Here is a 12366-nt window from a genome sequence, read left to right on the forward strand (position 1 = left end):
ATAGTTATGTGGATAATAATTAAGTGTCTGATAATATCTAAAACATGTATGTGACTTCTAAGTAGCCCTAGTAGTGACAGAACCTACTGTAGCAGAGTATCCTTTCTCTCTAACTATCCTCTGCTGTGCTGATGGGATGCAGTGAATAAACACAGTGTCCCCCCGTCCCCCGTCCCCCGTCCCCCCGTCCCCCCGTCCCCCCCACTATCTGGTGCAGTAGGGCCATCTCTGCTTCCTGTTGGTCTGCTCTGTGCTGCTAGGATGTCGCTAATGGAGGCTGCCTCTTGTGTGAAGACGATAGCCTGAGACCCAACGTCAGTGTAGTGAGGGGGAGCCTCAACAAACTCAAGTCAAGTGTCTGTCTTGCCACCTGCTAAACACCTGCAACTGCCCTGTGCTCCCTCACTGACTAACCATGCAGTGCCAAGTCGAGGCTGTGTCCATTTACTTACGGACAATAGTGACATGCACTACAATATGGTGTTGACACCAGCACTATGGCTGCAAGGTCCTACCTAAGCTCAGGTCAGCAAACATAAATTAGTCCAAGTTAGTCAAACAATATGGATTTTTTTGCTTTTATTATTTGGACATTTAGCAAATACTGCAGAAACATACAAACGCGGTAAGAGCTTATAGATACAAAACAATCAGAGGGGAAAAAAATATGATTGCATTTAAGAGCATTGAAGAGAATGTTTTATAAGCTCATGGTCATTAGATTGTAGCCTACTTCACTCATACACCATTCTCGGTATCTATGTAAACTTGACATAAATAAGTAAAAATGATACTTTGCTATGGCATGAAGAAATGCATTAATGAGTCACACATAAATCACACAAAACAATAATTTACATAAGATAAATTCAATAAATAAATAAATAAAAATCATGATGGTTTACTTGTAGTATATTGGCAATACAGTATGCAAATAACAGCAATGATACAATATCTGGCCAAGGATAAATAAGACATTAAAAACAATCATTATTCGACACATAAATTAAGGCAGTTTTACAGCAGGTGTGTACAAGAGCTCTAATCCAAGGCATTGATGGATAGGGAAAACCTTTCAAATTCTATTATGTTCAGAGACAAAGCTAAAAATGGAATGTCCACAGATTCACAAGCTATAATAAAGCTAATAGATACATTTCCAGCCTGTGAATTAAAAGGCAATTTTATGACAACGGTACAGCTAGGATATCCCTTTCTTAGGTCTAGAAGCTAATGCAAAAGCACTTGTGCAGAGATACTAGAAAAATAAGTTAACAGTCTAATGCTTTACTTTCTTTAGATCAACTAAGATGAGTCTGAAAAATATAGAATTCAAGCTCCAAACAGGATTTAAAATCCCCCTTTACTAAATGCACAGGCTGAGGATGGAGTCGAACTCACGCACATGACTTCCATGCGTACAGACACAGGTTCAACAGGCTGGGCGATTAACAGGCTGGGCGCACAGGCATCTGAAGGAGGATCACCTGCCTGTTTTCTGAGGGATGACATTTGTTGATGTGCCGTGTAAGTCCCGGTGAACTGTAGAACATGGCAGGGCAATATTTGCATGGGTAGACCTGCGAGGAGTGGAGGAGACGGATATGCCTTTCCTGGTTGACTCTGTTGGGGAAGTTCTCTCCACAGACAGGGCACAGGTGGCACCCTGAGGAACTCAGATTCAATGGTGCGTGGCTTGGAGTTTGGTCACTGGGCTTTCCCTCGCTTTGGGATGGTGGATAGGCATCGTGGTCCTCGCTGCTGGTGTTGTGGGAGGATGTGGCATGTTGAGATAGGATGTGCTTTCTCAGGTATGCCTGGCGTTTAAACTTTTTCCCACAGTGATGACAATCATAGAGACCCTCCTCTGATCCAACTGATCCCGACTCTGACAGCCCGGGGCTGGGTGTGTCTCTTTCGCTCCGGAGCTTTATTTCTTCAGACACAGCCTTATCAATCGCCGGCATCTTATCACTCTGGGAATTCATATTTTGCGCACCAGATATTGACGCTGTATTCTGTGGCTTTGGTTTGTGCCAGCGCCTATGGGAGGCTAGGTTCGCCGGGCAGCTGAACACCTTATCGCATTCAGGACATCTGTATTCAACTCTCACAATCCTGGAGCACTTGTGCTGGGCCAGCGCGAACGGGTTGCCATATGCTTCTCTGCACAGTTGACAGACGAACTCACCGAGGGGTTTGTCACCTGCTGCCGGCTGTGGTCTGGGTTTTTGGTCGACAGGCGCCTCTTTAATTTTGAGGCCAAGCACGGGTGATGTGGTCATCTCGTCTTCGAAGTGTAGTTTCCTGATAGCTTTGTTTTTTTTGGATGGAGGCTTGTTTTTACGCTCGGTGTCGCTTGAAGGCCTTTTGGTGCCATTCCCGGTGACAGCGGGTGGGATTGGGTTCGTGGTTGTCCCGGTCCGGTTGCTGTTACTGGTACCGATTTTTAGGTCCACTGGGGCAAATAGATTATCTAAAGTGGTAAGCGCTGCAGGTGTGGGAAAGGATTCAGCAGACACAGGTGAGCCTAGATTTAAACGTCTCTCAAAATATGCCCGTTCATGGTCCTTACTGACGGGCCGGGTGGGGCTGTAGAGCGCCTGGTACAATGCCTCCGGGTTCCCAAACTGAACGGGTTTAGCGTCGTGTCCGGGTGCCGCTGCTGTGGCTGATGCCTCGCAGAACACCGATGCTGCTGCTGAGCGCTCAGGGAAGGATGCGAGAGCCTCCGACTGTAGTGCGTCTTTTGGACTCTGTAAAGCGTGTATTTGTTGTCCCTGCTCCTCTTCGTCAGAGCGCACCCTGTAAGACACAGGGTTCGCTTTCTTGTTCCTTTTCACTAAAAACCCTCTTGGCATTTTTGCGGTGGACTAAGGCACTTTGGACCCACAGATGATGTTGAAATAAAATCCAGGTTCAGGTTATTATTGCAGACACATCGGACACTTTGATTTTCACCGTCCCCTGTTATTGATTCGTTCTCTTCCCGAGATGCTTTTACCACGACATAGCTGCACTCTTTTTAAGGAGACATGATGACATTGTTCTCGCCCCTTGTTGCCTCATCCCCAACCAATCAGATGGAACCAACATCCCTATGGATTTGCGAGTGGGTGGGGAGGGTGGAGAGGTGGGCTTGGTTTCGGGTGGAAATGTAGGAGGATTTGCAGATTTCTAAACAGATGTACCTGAGTTTGTATTATATTACTATGTGCTCATTGCCCCCCCCCCCCCCCCTCCCTATCCCGTTAAAGGCACACGCCGGGACCCTCCTTTTTTACGGTCTGATGAGTTTGTATAGAAATGCACACGTGCCTCGGCTTTGTGTCTCCTTTTTGGCTCTGATCTGCCAAAAAGGAGACGTCCGTCACTACACAACAACCATCAGAATCTAAAATCCAAATTAGGTAGGGGTGCCTGATTAACGGACAATGACAAAGATTCCGGGGTTGGTGTTGTTTATTAGTAGGTCCTACTCAAAATATTATCTTCAGTGCAGACACACGCACACACACAATGTTGAGTGGCATGTTTTAGTCTGCTTCAATTGCATCCGTATGCAACCTTATTCGAGGCTAAACCGTTTCGGCAAATGATTTATTGGCAACCTATATTCAAACAAGTTGTATAGATTAGGCTATCCCATAAAAACACACAAAGCCCAAACAAGCAAATATATATATATATATATATATATATATATATATATATATATATATATTTGCTTGTTTGGGCTTTGTGTGTTTTTATATATATATATATATATATATATATATATATATATATATATATATATATAAGCAGCGACAAAGAAACATTTTAAGGCATTCATAGCGACATGTGTTGGATACGACAGTTGAACTCGGGACATATGAAGCAGTCATTTTACGCATACATAATTAACAAAAGGGGTTTCCTGTTTTGCATTACAATGGCCGCGCTTGTGCAAGCTGTAGGCCTATACCGCTTGTGATTGAAAAGGAAATTGCACGGTAAAATGGGCCCCAAAAGCAATCTGGCCAAGAGATACTGTCGGCGCGTGCTGTGCGTAATCAGTGCAGTTTGGACAAAGCGGACGGTCTCTAAATGGGCCAAACCATGATTATCTCTCCGTTAAAACAGTCAAACCCAATTCCTTCCGGGTCAAATCATATCCCATCTCTAAAATATAGCTTAGGCTACCCACCACCATCGCAATGAATGAGAAGATTTGTCTAGTTTGGTTAATGCGACAAGATTTAATTCCATTGTGCCATAAACCACATGTCTAGCAAGTGTTTTCGTGTCTATTTCGATGACACACTGTTGACATAATTTCACCCAATAATATTTTTTTGTATGCAATGGAATTGGTTATTGGAATGGCCTAGACCTCACCCGTTGTTAATAGGCCTAAATATGTATAGGCTACAACAACAAACACTCGGTCAAAGTCATCTGAAATGGAACTACGTGAAATTATTAATGATCAATTCAGAAAAAGCAAATATGTCGAGGCAAAAGCTCCTTTGAGTATTAAGTGTAGGCCTTCGACAACATAATTATCAAATAGGCCTAATGAAATCACACAAATGAGATACGAATTAAAACAATCACACACATCTGGAAGATTTAATTTAGTTAGGAAAAGGCTAGGCCCATATGATGCAAAAAAAAACATTTCATTGGAAAAACTCTTAAAGTGTTTGGAAAATGTTTATAGGTCTACATGGCCTTCCTCTGTAAAAATTGTTCACATTAAAACTGGCGAATCAAGATACGACACAATTCATTGGGTGTCATTGAGCCGTGTCATTTTATAAATTAATATATTCTCGTTCTCCCCATTAACGTTTATCTTACCGAGCTATGTGATAAACGCGTGAACGACCCAATACACTGAGGCGCGTGTGCGGTTATTTGTTTGGTGGCGTGTGCTGCGCAAAGAGAGGCAGTGAAGATTTCAGGCACATTACCATACAGCTGTAGAATATAGAACCCCCTCCTCGCCATCACACTTTCATCTCCAGGCCTAGGTCAGGTCCTTATCAGTCATTCCAATTACCTTTCCAGTCACAAATTCGAGTAAGCCTATTCAAGGCGAATTTCAGAAGGAAAAAAAACTGTTGACTTGTGAGAAAGCTGAATTTGACAATTCGTTGTCACTTTTTTATTTTATTTTTATTTTTTTATTTTTACTTAAAGATAATATTTATTTTTGTATGATATGTATGATATGTTACGAATTGCAATTACTACAATATGTTACCAATTTGCAATATGTATGACATGTTACAAATTCATTTTTTTTGTGGCTAACGTTGGCTTGGTGGATATTATATAAGGGTTAAGGTTAGGCGTCAGGGTTAGCTAACATGCCAAATAGTTGTCCTTGATGTGATTTGAACACACAACCTTTGGGTTGCTAAACGTTTGCGTTATACACCCACCCATCCCCCGACAAACATCCCACATTCAAACCTGCACTTGATTCCATTTCCTGCTCAAAGTCCGCAAAGTGATCATGATATATTGCCAAGCACCATTTCTCCTTGAAATAACTACAAAACTATGCACGCACACAGGCACGCACCCAGATCGTATAGCTAAATACGTCCACACACACACACACACACACACACACACACACACACACACACACACACACACACACACACACACACACACACACACACACACACACACAAACACACACACACACACACACACACACACACACACACACACACACACACACACACACACAGTTAGTGCTTCATCTAATAACCCCCAACAACAGCAGCAGCAACATGGTCAATCAATTATTTTACCGGTTCATGATGTGTTCAGTCAGCTCCAATAATGACATTGAGAGTGGCCTTATTCAGAGCCATGACAAGGTCCAGTGAAAAATCCAGATTTAATATGTGTTACAGAGCCTTATGACCACTGCAGGGTGGCTAAGCCATTGTCTCCTCCATAGAGCAGAAAAGCAGATTAGGGACCTGCATAAACAGATTAGACCCAGGGACAATGGCTCCTATATCTGGGGGTTGCTTGTGTTGAAACATCAGAAATGAGGTCACCCACACACAGATCTTCAAATTCTAGCCAACCAGGAAACACTGACAGGGGATAATATCTGAGAGAGCTGCCTACTTCAAGAGGCTGATTTATACAACTAATAAAGACAAGCATTGCTTTACGACTCCCTATACCATACTTGTCTGTAAACATTTTAAATGTAACTATATCTTTCCAGTGACCTGAACACCCCCACTTCCTCCCTCTCCTCTCTGTCATGTAAACAGCCCCAGCAGCTACCTGTAGAGGTCGTGAACCAGGCCTTCATCATACCGGGAACACAGGTGGTTGAGCAACAGCTCATGTTTTCCATAGAGACACATGTAGTTGGACACTGGGAGAGGCTTCAGTGACAAACAAGTGATGGTCTCCACCATGTCATACTGGTTCAGGTGCAGGTGGAAGTAGTTGCCAGTCTCTATGCGGCCAGTCAGGATCTCTCGGCCCTGGGGAAAATAGGACGGATCAGATAGATTCCCGTGTTGCTGTTAACAGCACAACTTGTATGAGAACTTCAAAAAATGATCCCTATCATTTTCATATCTCTTACTAAAATGTTCCAATGATCAAAGTAATTGAGAGAGAAATCCTAGATCTTACTTTGCAAAAGGAGCAGTCGAATTACGTCACAAAGAGATATGCATACCGATGTGGAAAAAAATAATTGAGTCATGCACTTTCTAGTGAGCATTTTCTGGAGTGATGACGCTTCACCAACGGACAAATCCAACGGACAAATCTGGGTTTGGCGAATGCCAGGAGAACGCTACCTACCCGAATGCATAGTACCAACTGTAAAGTTTGGTAGAGGAGGAATAATGGTCTGGGGCTGTTTTTCATGGTTTGGGCAAGGCCCCTTAGTTCCAGTGAAAGGAAATCTTAACTCTACAGCATACAATGACATTCTAGATTATTCTGTGCTTCCAACTTTGTGGCAACAGTTTGGGGAAGGCCCTTCCCTGTTTCAGCATGACAATGCCCCTGTGCACAAAGCGAGGTTCATACAGAAATGATTGAGCGGCTCAATGGAAGTCCCAGCAGCAATGTTCCAACATCTAGTGGGAAGCCTTCCTAGAAGAGTGGAAGTTGTCATAGCAGCAAAGTGGGGACCAACTCCATATTAATGCCCATGATTTTGGAATGAGATGTTTGACGAGCAGGTGTCCACATACTTATGGTCATGTAGTGTACCTAATTAGATTAATATTCCCAAAAGCAAATTGTAATAATTAATAATAATATTAGTAATAATAATAAAACAAATAATAATACTGACAATAATAATAACTTGGAACTTAGTAACTTGATGAGCAATAAATAGTTACAGTATGCATTTTCAAATGAACAGAATTGTGTATGTGTGGATGACTACCACTGCGGAACAGAAAATGCTTTAGAATTAGCAGTGAAATGCCTGGTGATGTTATTGAATTTCTACCACAAAAAAAATGTAAAAAGCTATTTCATTCATTCGAAAAAAGAGAAGTGATTGTATTGTAAACACACTGCTTGACATAACCTTGTTTACCATGTGACTAACCCAATGCAGAATAGGTCAATGTGGTTTGATTATCAAACACAGTATAATGACAAAGAACTGAGTAGCTCAGAGATTCCATTACCAGGGAACAATGGAACACTGCATAAAAATGTGGAATACAGTCTCCTGAACAGACGTTTGCATAACAGGGTAGACAATGTGCTAATGTGTGGTTTTCAATACAATCAACACAGTGACAGAAAAAAAAGTACAATTAGTTCTAATCAGAATTATGACTCAATCAGGGCCTCGTATCCCAGAGCCTTTGTAGCATTAAGATAATTGTTAGAACCTTCTTACGATGTATCTTCAGTAGCTGAAGCATTTCCTAGAGCCTTTGTTAGTAACGTGGCTCTTAAAAACGCTCATCTTGACCACTCATAGAGCATCGTTAGATGTTTTTTTTTTTTTTGCCCTTCCTCGTCACATTAGTCACAGATATCCTCTAAACATAGCCTAAACATCTGGATTCTATCCGTCTGACAGTGACTGCCGATAACTTACAATAACAAGAATACAAAGTTGCTAAAGTATTTGAAATGGTTAAAAAACAAGTGAAGGATAAAATGATTCTTCAAATGAAAACTGAGATGACTCTATTAAAAGATACATGGGCCTATATCAGCTCTTTGAATCATATTGAAATCAATTTCATGTTCAATCAATTGAGTTCTATTTTGCGTCTAGGCTGTCTCTAATATTTCGCTCAATGTGTTCCATGATATAAGACAAAACAAATCGTCACATGCGCCGAATACATCAGATGTAGACCTTTAAGTGAAATGCTTACTTAAAAGCCCTTAACCAACAATGCAGTTTTAGGAAAAATACCACAAAAAAAAAGTAAGAGATAAGAATAACAAATTATTAAAGTGCAGCAGTAAATAACAATAGCGGGGCGATATACAGAGGGTACCGGTACAGAGTCAATGTGCAGGGTCACGGTGTCGCGGTAATTGAGGTAATATGTACATGTAGGAAGAGTTATTAAAGTGACTATGCATAGATAATAAACAGAGAGTAGCAAATAGTCTGGGTAGCCGTTTGATTAGCTGTTCAGGAGTCTTATGGATTGGGGGTAGAAGCTATTTAGGAGCCTCTTGGACCTAGACCTGGCGCTCCAGTACCACTTGCCGTGCGGTAGCAAAGAGAACAGTCTATGACTAGGGTAGCTGGAGTCTTTGACAATCTTTAGGGCCTTCCTCTGACACCGCCTGGTATAGAGGTCCTGGATGGAAGGAAGCTTAGCTCCCGTGATGTACTGGGCCGTACGCACTACCCTCAGTAGTGCCTTGCAGTCGGAGGCCGAGCAGTTGCCATACCAGGCAGTGATGCAACCCATCAGGATGCTCTCGATGGTGCAGCTGTAGAACCTTTTCAGGATCTGAGGACCTATGCCAAATATTTTCAGTCTCCTGAGGGGGAATAGGTTTTGTTGTGCCCTTTTCACGACTGTCTTGGTGTGCTTGGACCATATTAGTTTGTTGGTGATGTGGACACAGCTCTCCACCTGCTCCACTACAGCCCCGTTGATGAGAATGGGGGCGTGCTCTGCCCTCCTTTTCCTGTAGTCCTTTTCCTGTGTGAAAGGGCAGTGTGGAGTGCAATAGAGATTGAATTATCTGTGGATCTGTTGGTGCGGTATGCAAATTGGAGTGGGTCTAGGGTTTCTGGGATAATGGTGTTGATGTCAAAACATTTCATGGCTACACACATGAGTGCTACGGGTCGGTAGTCATACAGGCAGGTTACCTTTGTGTTCTTGGGCACAGGAACTATGGTGGTCTGCTTGAAATATGTTGGTATTACAGACTCAGACAGGGAGAGGTTGAAAATGTCAGTGAAGACACTTGCCAGTTGGTCAGTGCATGCTCAGAGTACACGTCCTGGTAATCCGTCAGGCCCTGCAGTCTTGTGAATGTTGACCTGTTTATAGATCTTACGTCAGCTGCGGAGATCGTGATCACACAGTCGTCCGGAACAGCTGATGCTCTCATGCATGTTTCAGTGTTACTAGCCTCGAAGCGAGCATAGAAGTTATTTAGCTCATCGGGTAGGCTCATTTCATTGGGCAGTTCTCACCTGTGCTTCCCTTTATAGTCTGTAATAGTTTTCAGGCCCTGCCACATCCGACGAGTGTCGAAGCCAGTATAGTATAGAAATTAGGTAAAACTGATTTAAGTTTCCCTTCATTAGAATCCCCGGCCACTAGGAGCGCCGCTTCTGGATGAGCATTTTCCTGTTTGCTCATGGTGGTATACAGCTCATTGAGTGCGGTTTTAGTGTCAGTATCGAATTGTGGTGGTATGTAGACAGCTACGAAAAATACAGTTGAAAACTATCTAGGTAGATAGTGTGGTCTACAGCTTATCATGAGATACTCTACCTCATGCGAGCAAAACCTTGAGACTCCCTTAGATATCGTGCACCAGCTGTTGTTTACATAAATGCATAGTCCCCCGCCCCGTATCTTGCCAGAGGCTGCTGTTCTGTCCAATCTGCTGTACTGTCCAACATGTGCCCAATCTGTGATTTAATGCATTATTTTTGGATAAGCATCATAAGGCACTTGTTGGATGGCAGCAGGCCTTAAATCTTGGCCTGTGTGTAGTTGGTGATGAGGCGGTCCAGGTCGGCTGGAGGGTTGATGGCCAGTTCCAGGGTGAGGTCGAAGAAGGGCAGCAGAATAGCAGCCAGCTCCTGGTCCACCTCCCTGGAGTTGAATCTGGAGTGTGACCACCGGTCTGAGTGGTAGTGCCGGGGAAACTTGGTCAGAGGCCCAACGACACGGATGGTGGAGTCGCTGGTATGGAAGGTGGTGTCTATGACCAGTCGACCATCGTACACCAGACAGGCATCGTAGTCCACCCCATTGGAGGAGAGGTTCATGAAAACCCACAAGAAATCAAGGATGTGAACAGTTTTACTAAATTTGTATCAAAACCCTTTTCTACCAGCTATTTACACTGCTCATAAGAGGATGAAATCGACAATGAAAATGGACAATAAGAAAACAACAATGATTGAAGCACTTCGGAGAAAAAAGACCACAAAACCACTTTTGTACAATCCATTTTAGAGATCTCTTCAACAATTCACTGAATCAAGTATAAGGTTACTGCACCCTAGTCAGAGCCCCTCTTTTCTCTCAGAGCTGTTGAGTTGGACTTAAAGAGCACTCCAGCCTGAGAGGTTGACTGTCACTGGTGAAGGACATGAAGGTGATTGACTCAGGGCAGTGTCCGTCATTCATCTGGGCCAGAAAGCAGTTGTGGTGAACATGGACCCCACTTGTCCAAGGCCTTCTCCACCATGTGGTTACTGAAGCAGGAGCTGGGGCTGCAGCTAGAGCCTTCATCAGTGGGCAAGTGGATACGAAAGCCTTCAACACCCAGGCTTAACAGAATCCTCACACAGGTGTACACGTCGATGGTGTTGCTGTGATGATGGTATTACCTGTCGCGCCAACATAAAAACTAGACATTCAAACAAACAACAGAGATTGAATGAATAGTGAGCTTGATGCAATTTACAATCACAAAAAGAGGATTGATTGAAATCTTTCACAGCCAACCAAATTACTCAGACGCTACGTGGATGGGGAAGATCAGGTCACTTGGCAACAAGGGGGCAAGGCAACCAAACAAATACTGCCTAATCGTCCCCTTATCAGGGTGAGATGAGAGCAGCTATCCCAGTGACCTCTGAATTCTTACAGCTCAGCCTCTGTATGTAAGACATGCATTGGTGATGAAAACACAATTATGCTAATAATGACAGCAAAAGGAGGATCTAAATGAGTTTAGCCTCAGTGAATGGGTTCTTTGATGCACAGGCTTCGGAATTGACAGCTTTCTGCTCGGGGTAGGCATTCCTACCCTTGGGCGTATTATCCTCAATGGGAGGAACAACAATGGTTGCGTCCCAGTTGATTAGAGCTTGTGCCTGAATAAAGTAATTTATTTAAAATTACTTTGTAGAAACAGAAAGCAGTTTATTGAAGGCCCTCACCGTTTTCCAGTTATTTTCTGTGCCCCTGTCCATGGTGCTGAAGTGGATAGCTACAGCAAAGCCACTGCATAGTACAATACTGCACTTTAAATGCATGCTATATTTCTATGATTTCTATTCATTATTATTCCTCCTTCCTCTTTCTTATTCTTCAATTCCTTTCAATTTTTTTGAGAGGGAATAAGGAACAAATAGAATACAGTCATTTCCAAAACATTTTCATTCTGTCTATAACATTCAATTCGTAGTAACAGTAATTTGCATTTTGTAATGATATCCTCCATAATGAACAGATCCTCTAATTAGTGAATATAATAGGCTTAATCTGAATCACTGCACGTCTCATATTCCTTCAGAGGAAAAAGATTAATTCCACTTAATGACATCAGTCTTTTCATCAGCAGAAAACAGAAAACCTTTTCTCTGCCTACGTTCCAAATGGCATCCTATTCCCTTTATAGTGCACTACTTTTGACCAGGACCCATAGGCTCTGGTCAAAAGTAGTGCACTATATAAGGAATAGATTACCATTTGGGACACAACCTCTCAGAAATTAATGTCACCCTGTAAATGGAGAGAGATGGAGGAGGCAGACCTGGTTGAGAGAGATGAAAGATTTCCCCCTTCTCACTAATTACCGTTATTATTCATATCCTATTGAATAATGGCACATCAGTGGGAATTAATGTAAGGGGGTTATCATGCCTTTAGCACTTCCTACATACAGTACATACAGTGCATTCGGAAA

At 42.8% G+C, this 12366-nt stretch overlaps 1 protein-coding gene and 1 pseudogene across 1 annotated transcript; both read right to left on the bottom strand.

Moving 5' to 3' along the window:
- Positions 1-564: 564 nt before the first annotated feature.
- Positions 565-3084, bottom strand: LOC110522083 (insulinoma-associated protein 1a-like). The gene has a single exon (XM_021600168.2). The coding sequence runs from the start codon at positions 2859-2861 to the stop codon at positions 1449-1451; it is 1413 nt and encodes a 470-aa protein (XP_021455843.1). The 5' UTR covers positions 2862-3084; the 3' UTR covers positions 565-1448.
- A 2124-nt stretch (positions 3085-5208) lies between these two features.
- The window catches only part of LOC110521043, a 35729-nt pseudogene continuing 28571 nt past the window's right edge, over positions 5209-12366 (bottom strand).

The sequence above is a fragment of the Oncorhynchus mykiss genome, chromosome 4, assembly GCF_013265735.2.
Source record: "Oncorhynchus mykiss isolate Arlee chromosome 4, USDA_OmykA_1.1, whole genome shotgun sequence".
NCBI lineage: Eukaryota > Metazoa > Chordata > Actinopteri > Salmoniformes > Salmonidae > Oncorhynchus > Oncorhynchus mykiss.

Bases quoted from the DNA above. Each gene is read 5' to 3' on its own strand.
- LOC110522083 (XM_021600168.2), bottom strand. From the start codon at position 2,861: ATGCCAAGAGGGTTTTTAGTGAAAAGGAACAAGAAAGCGAACCCTGTG.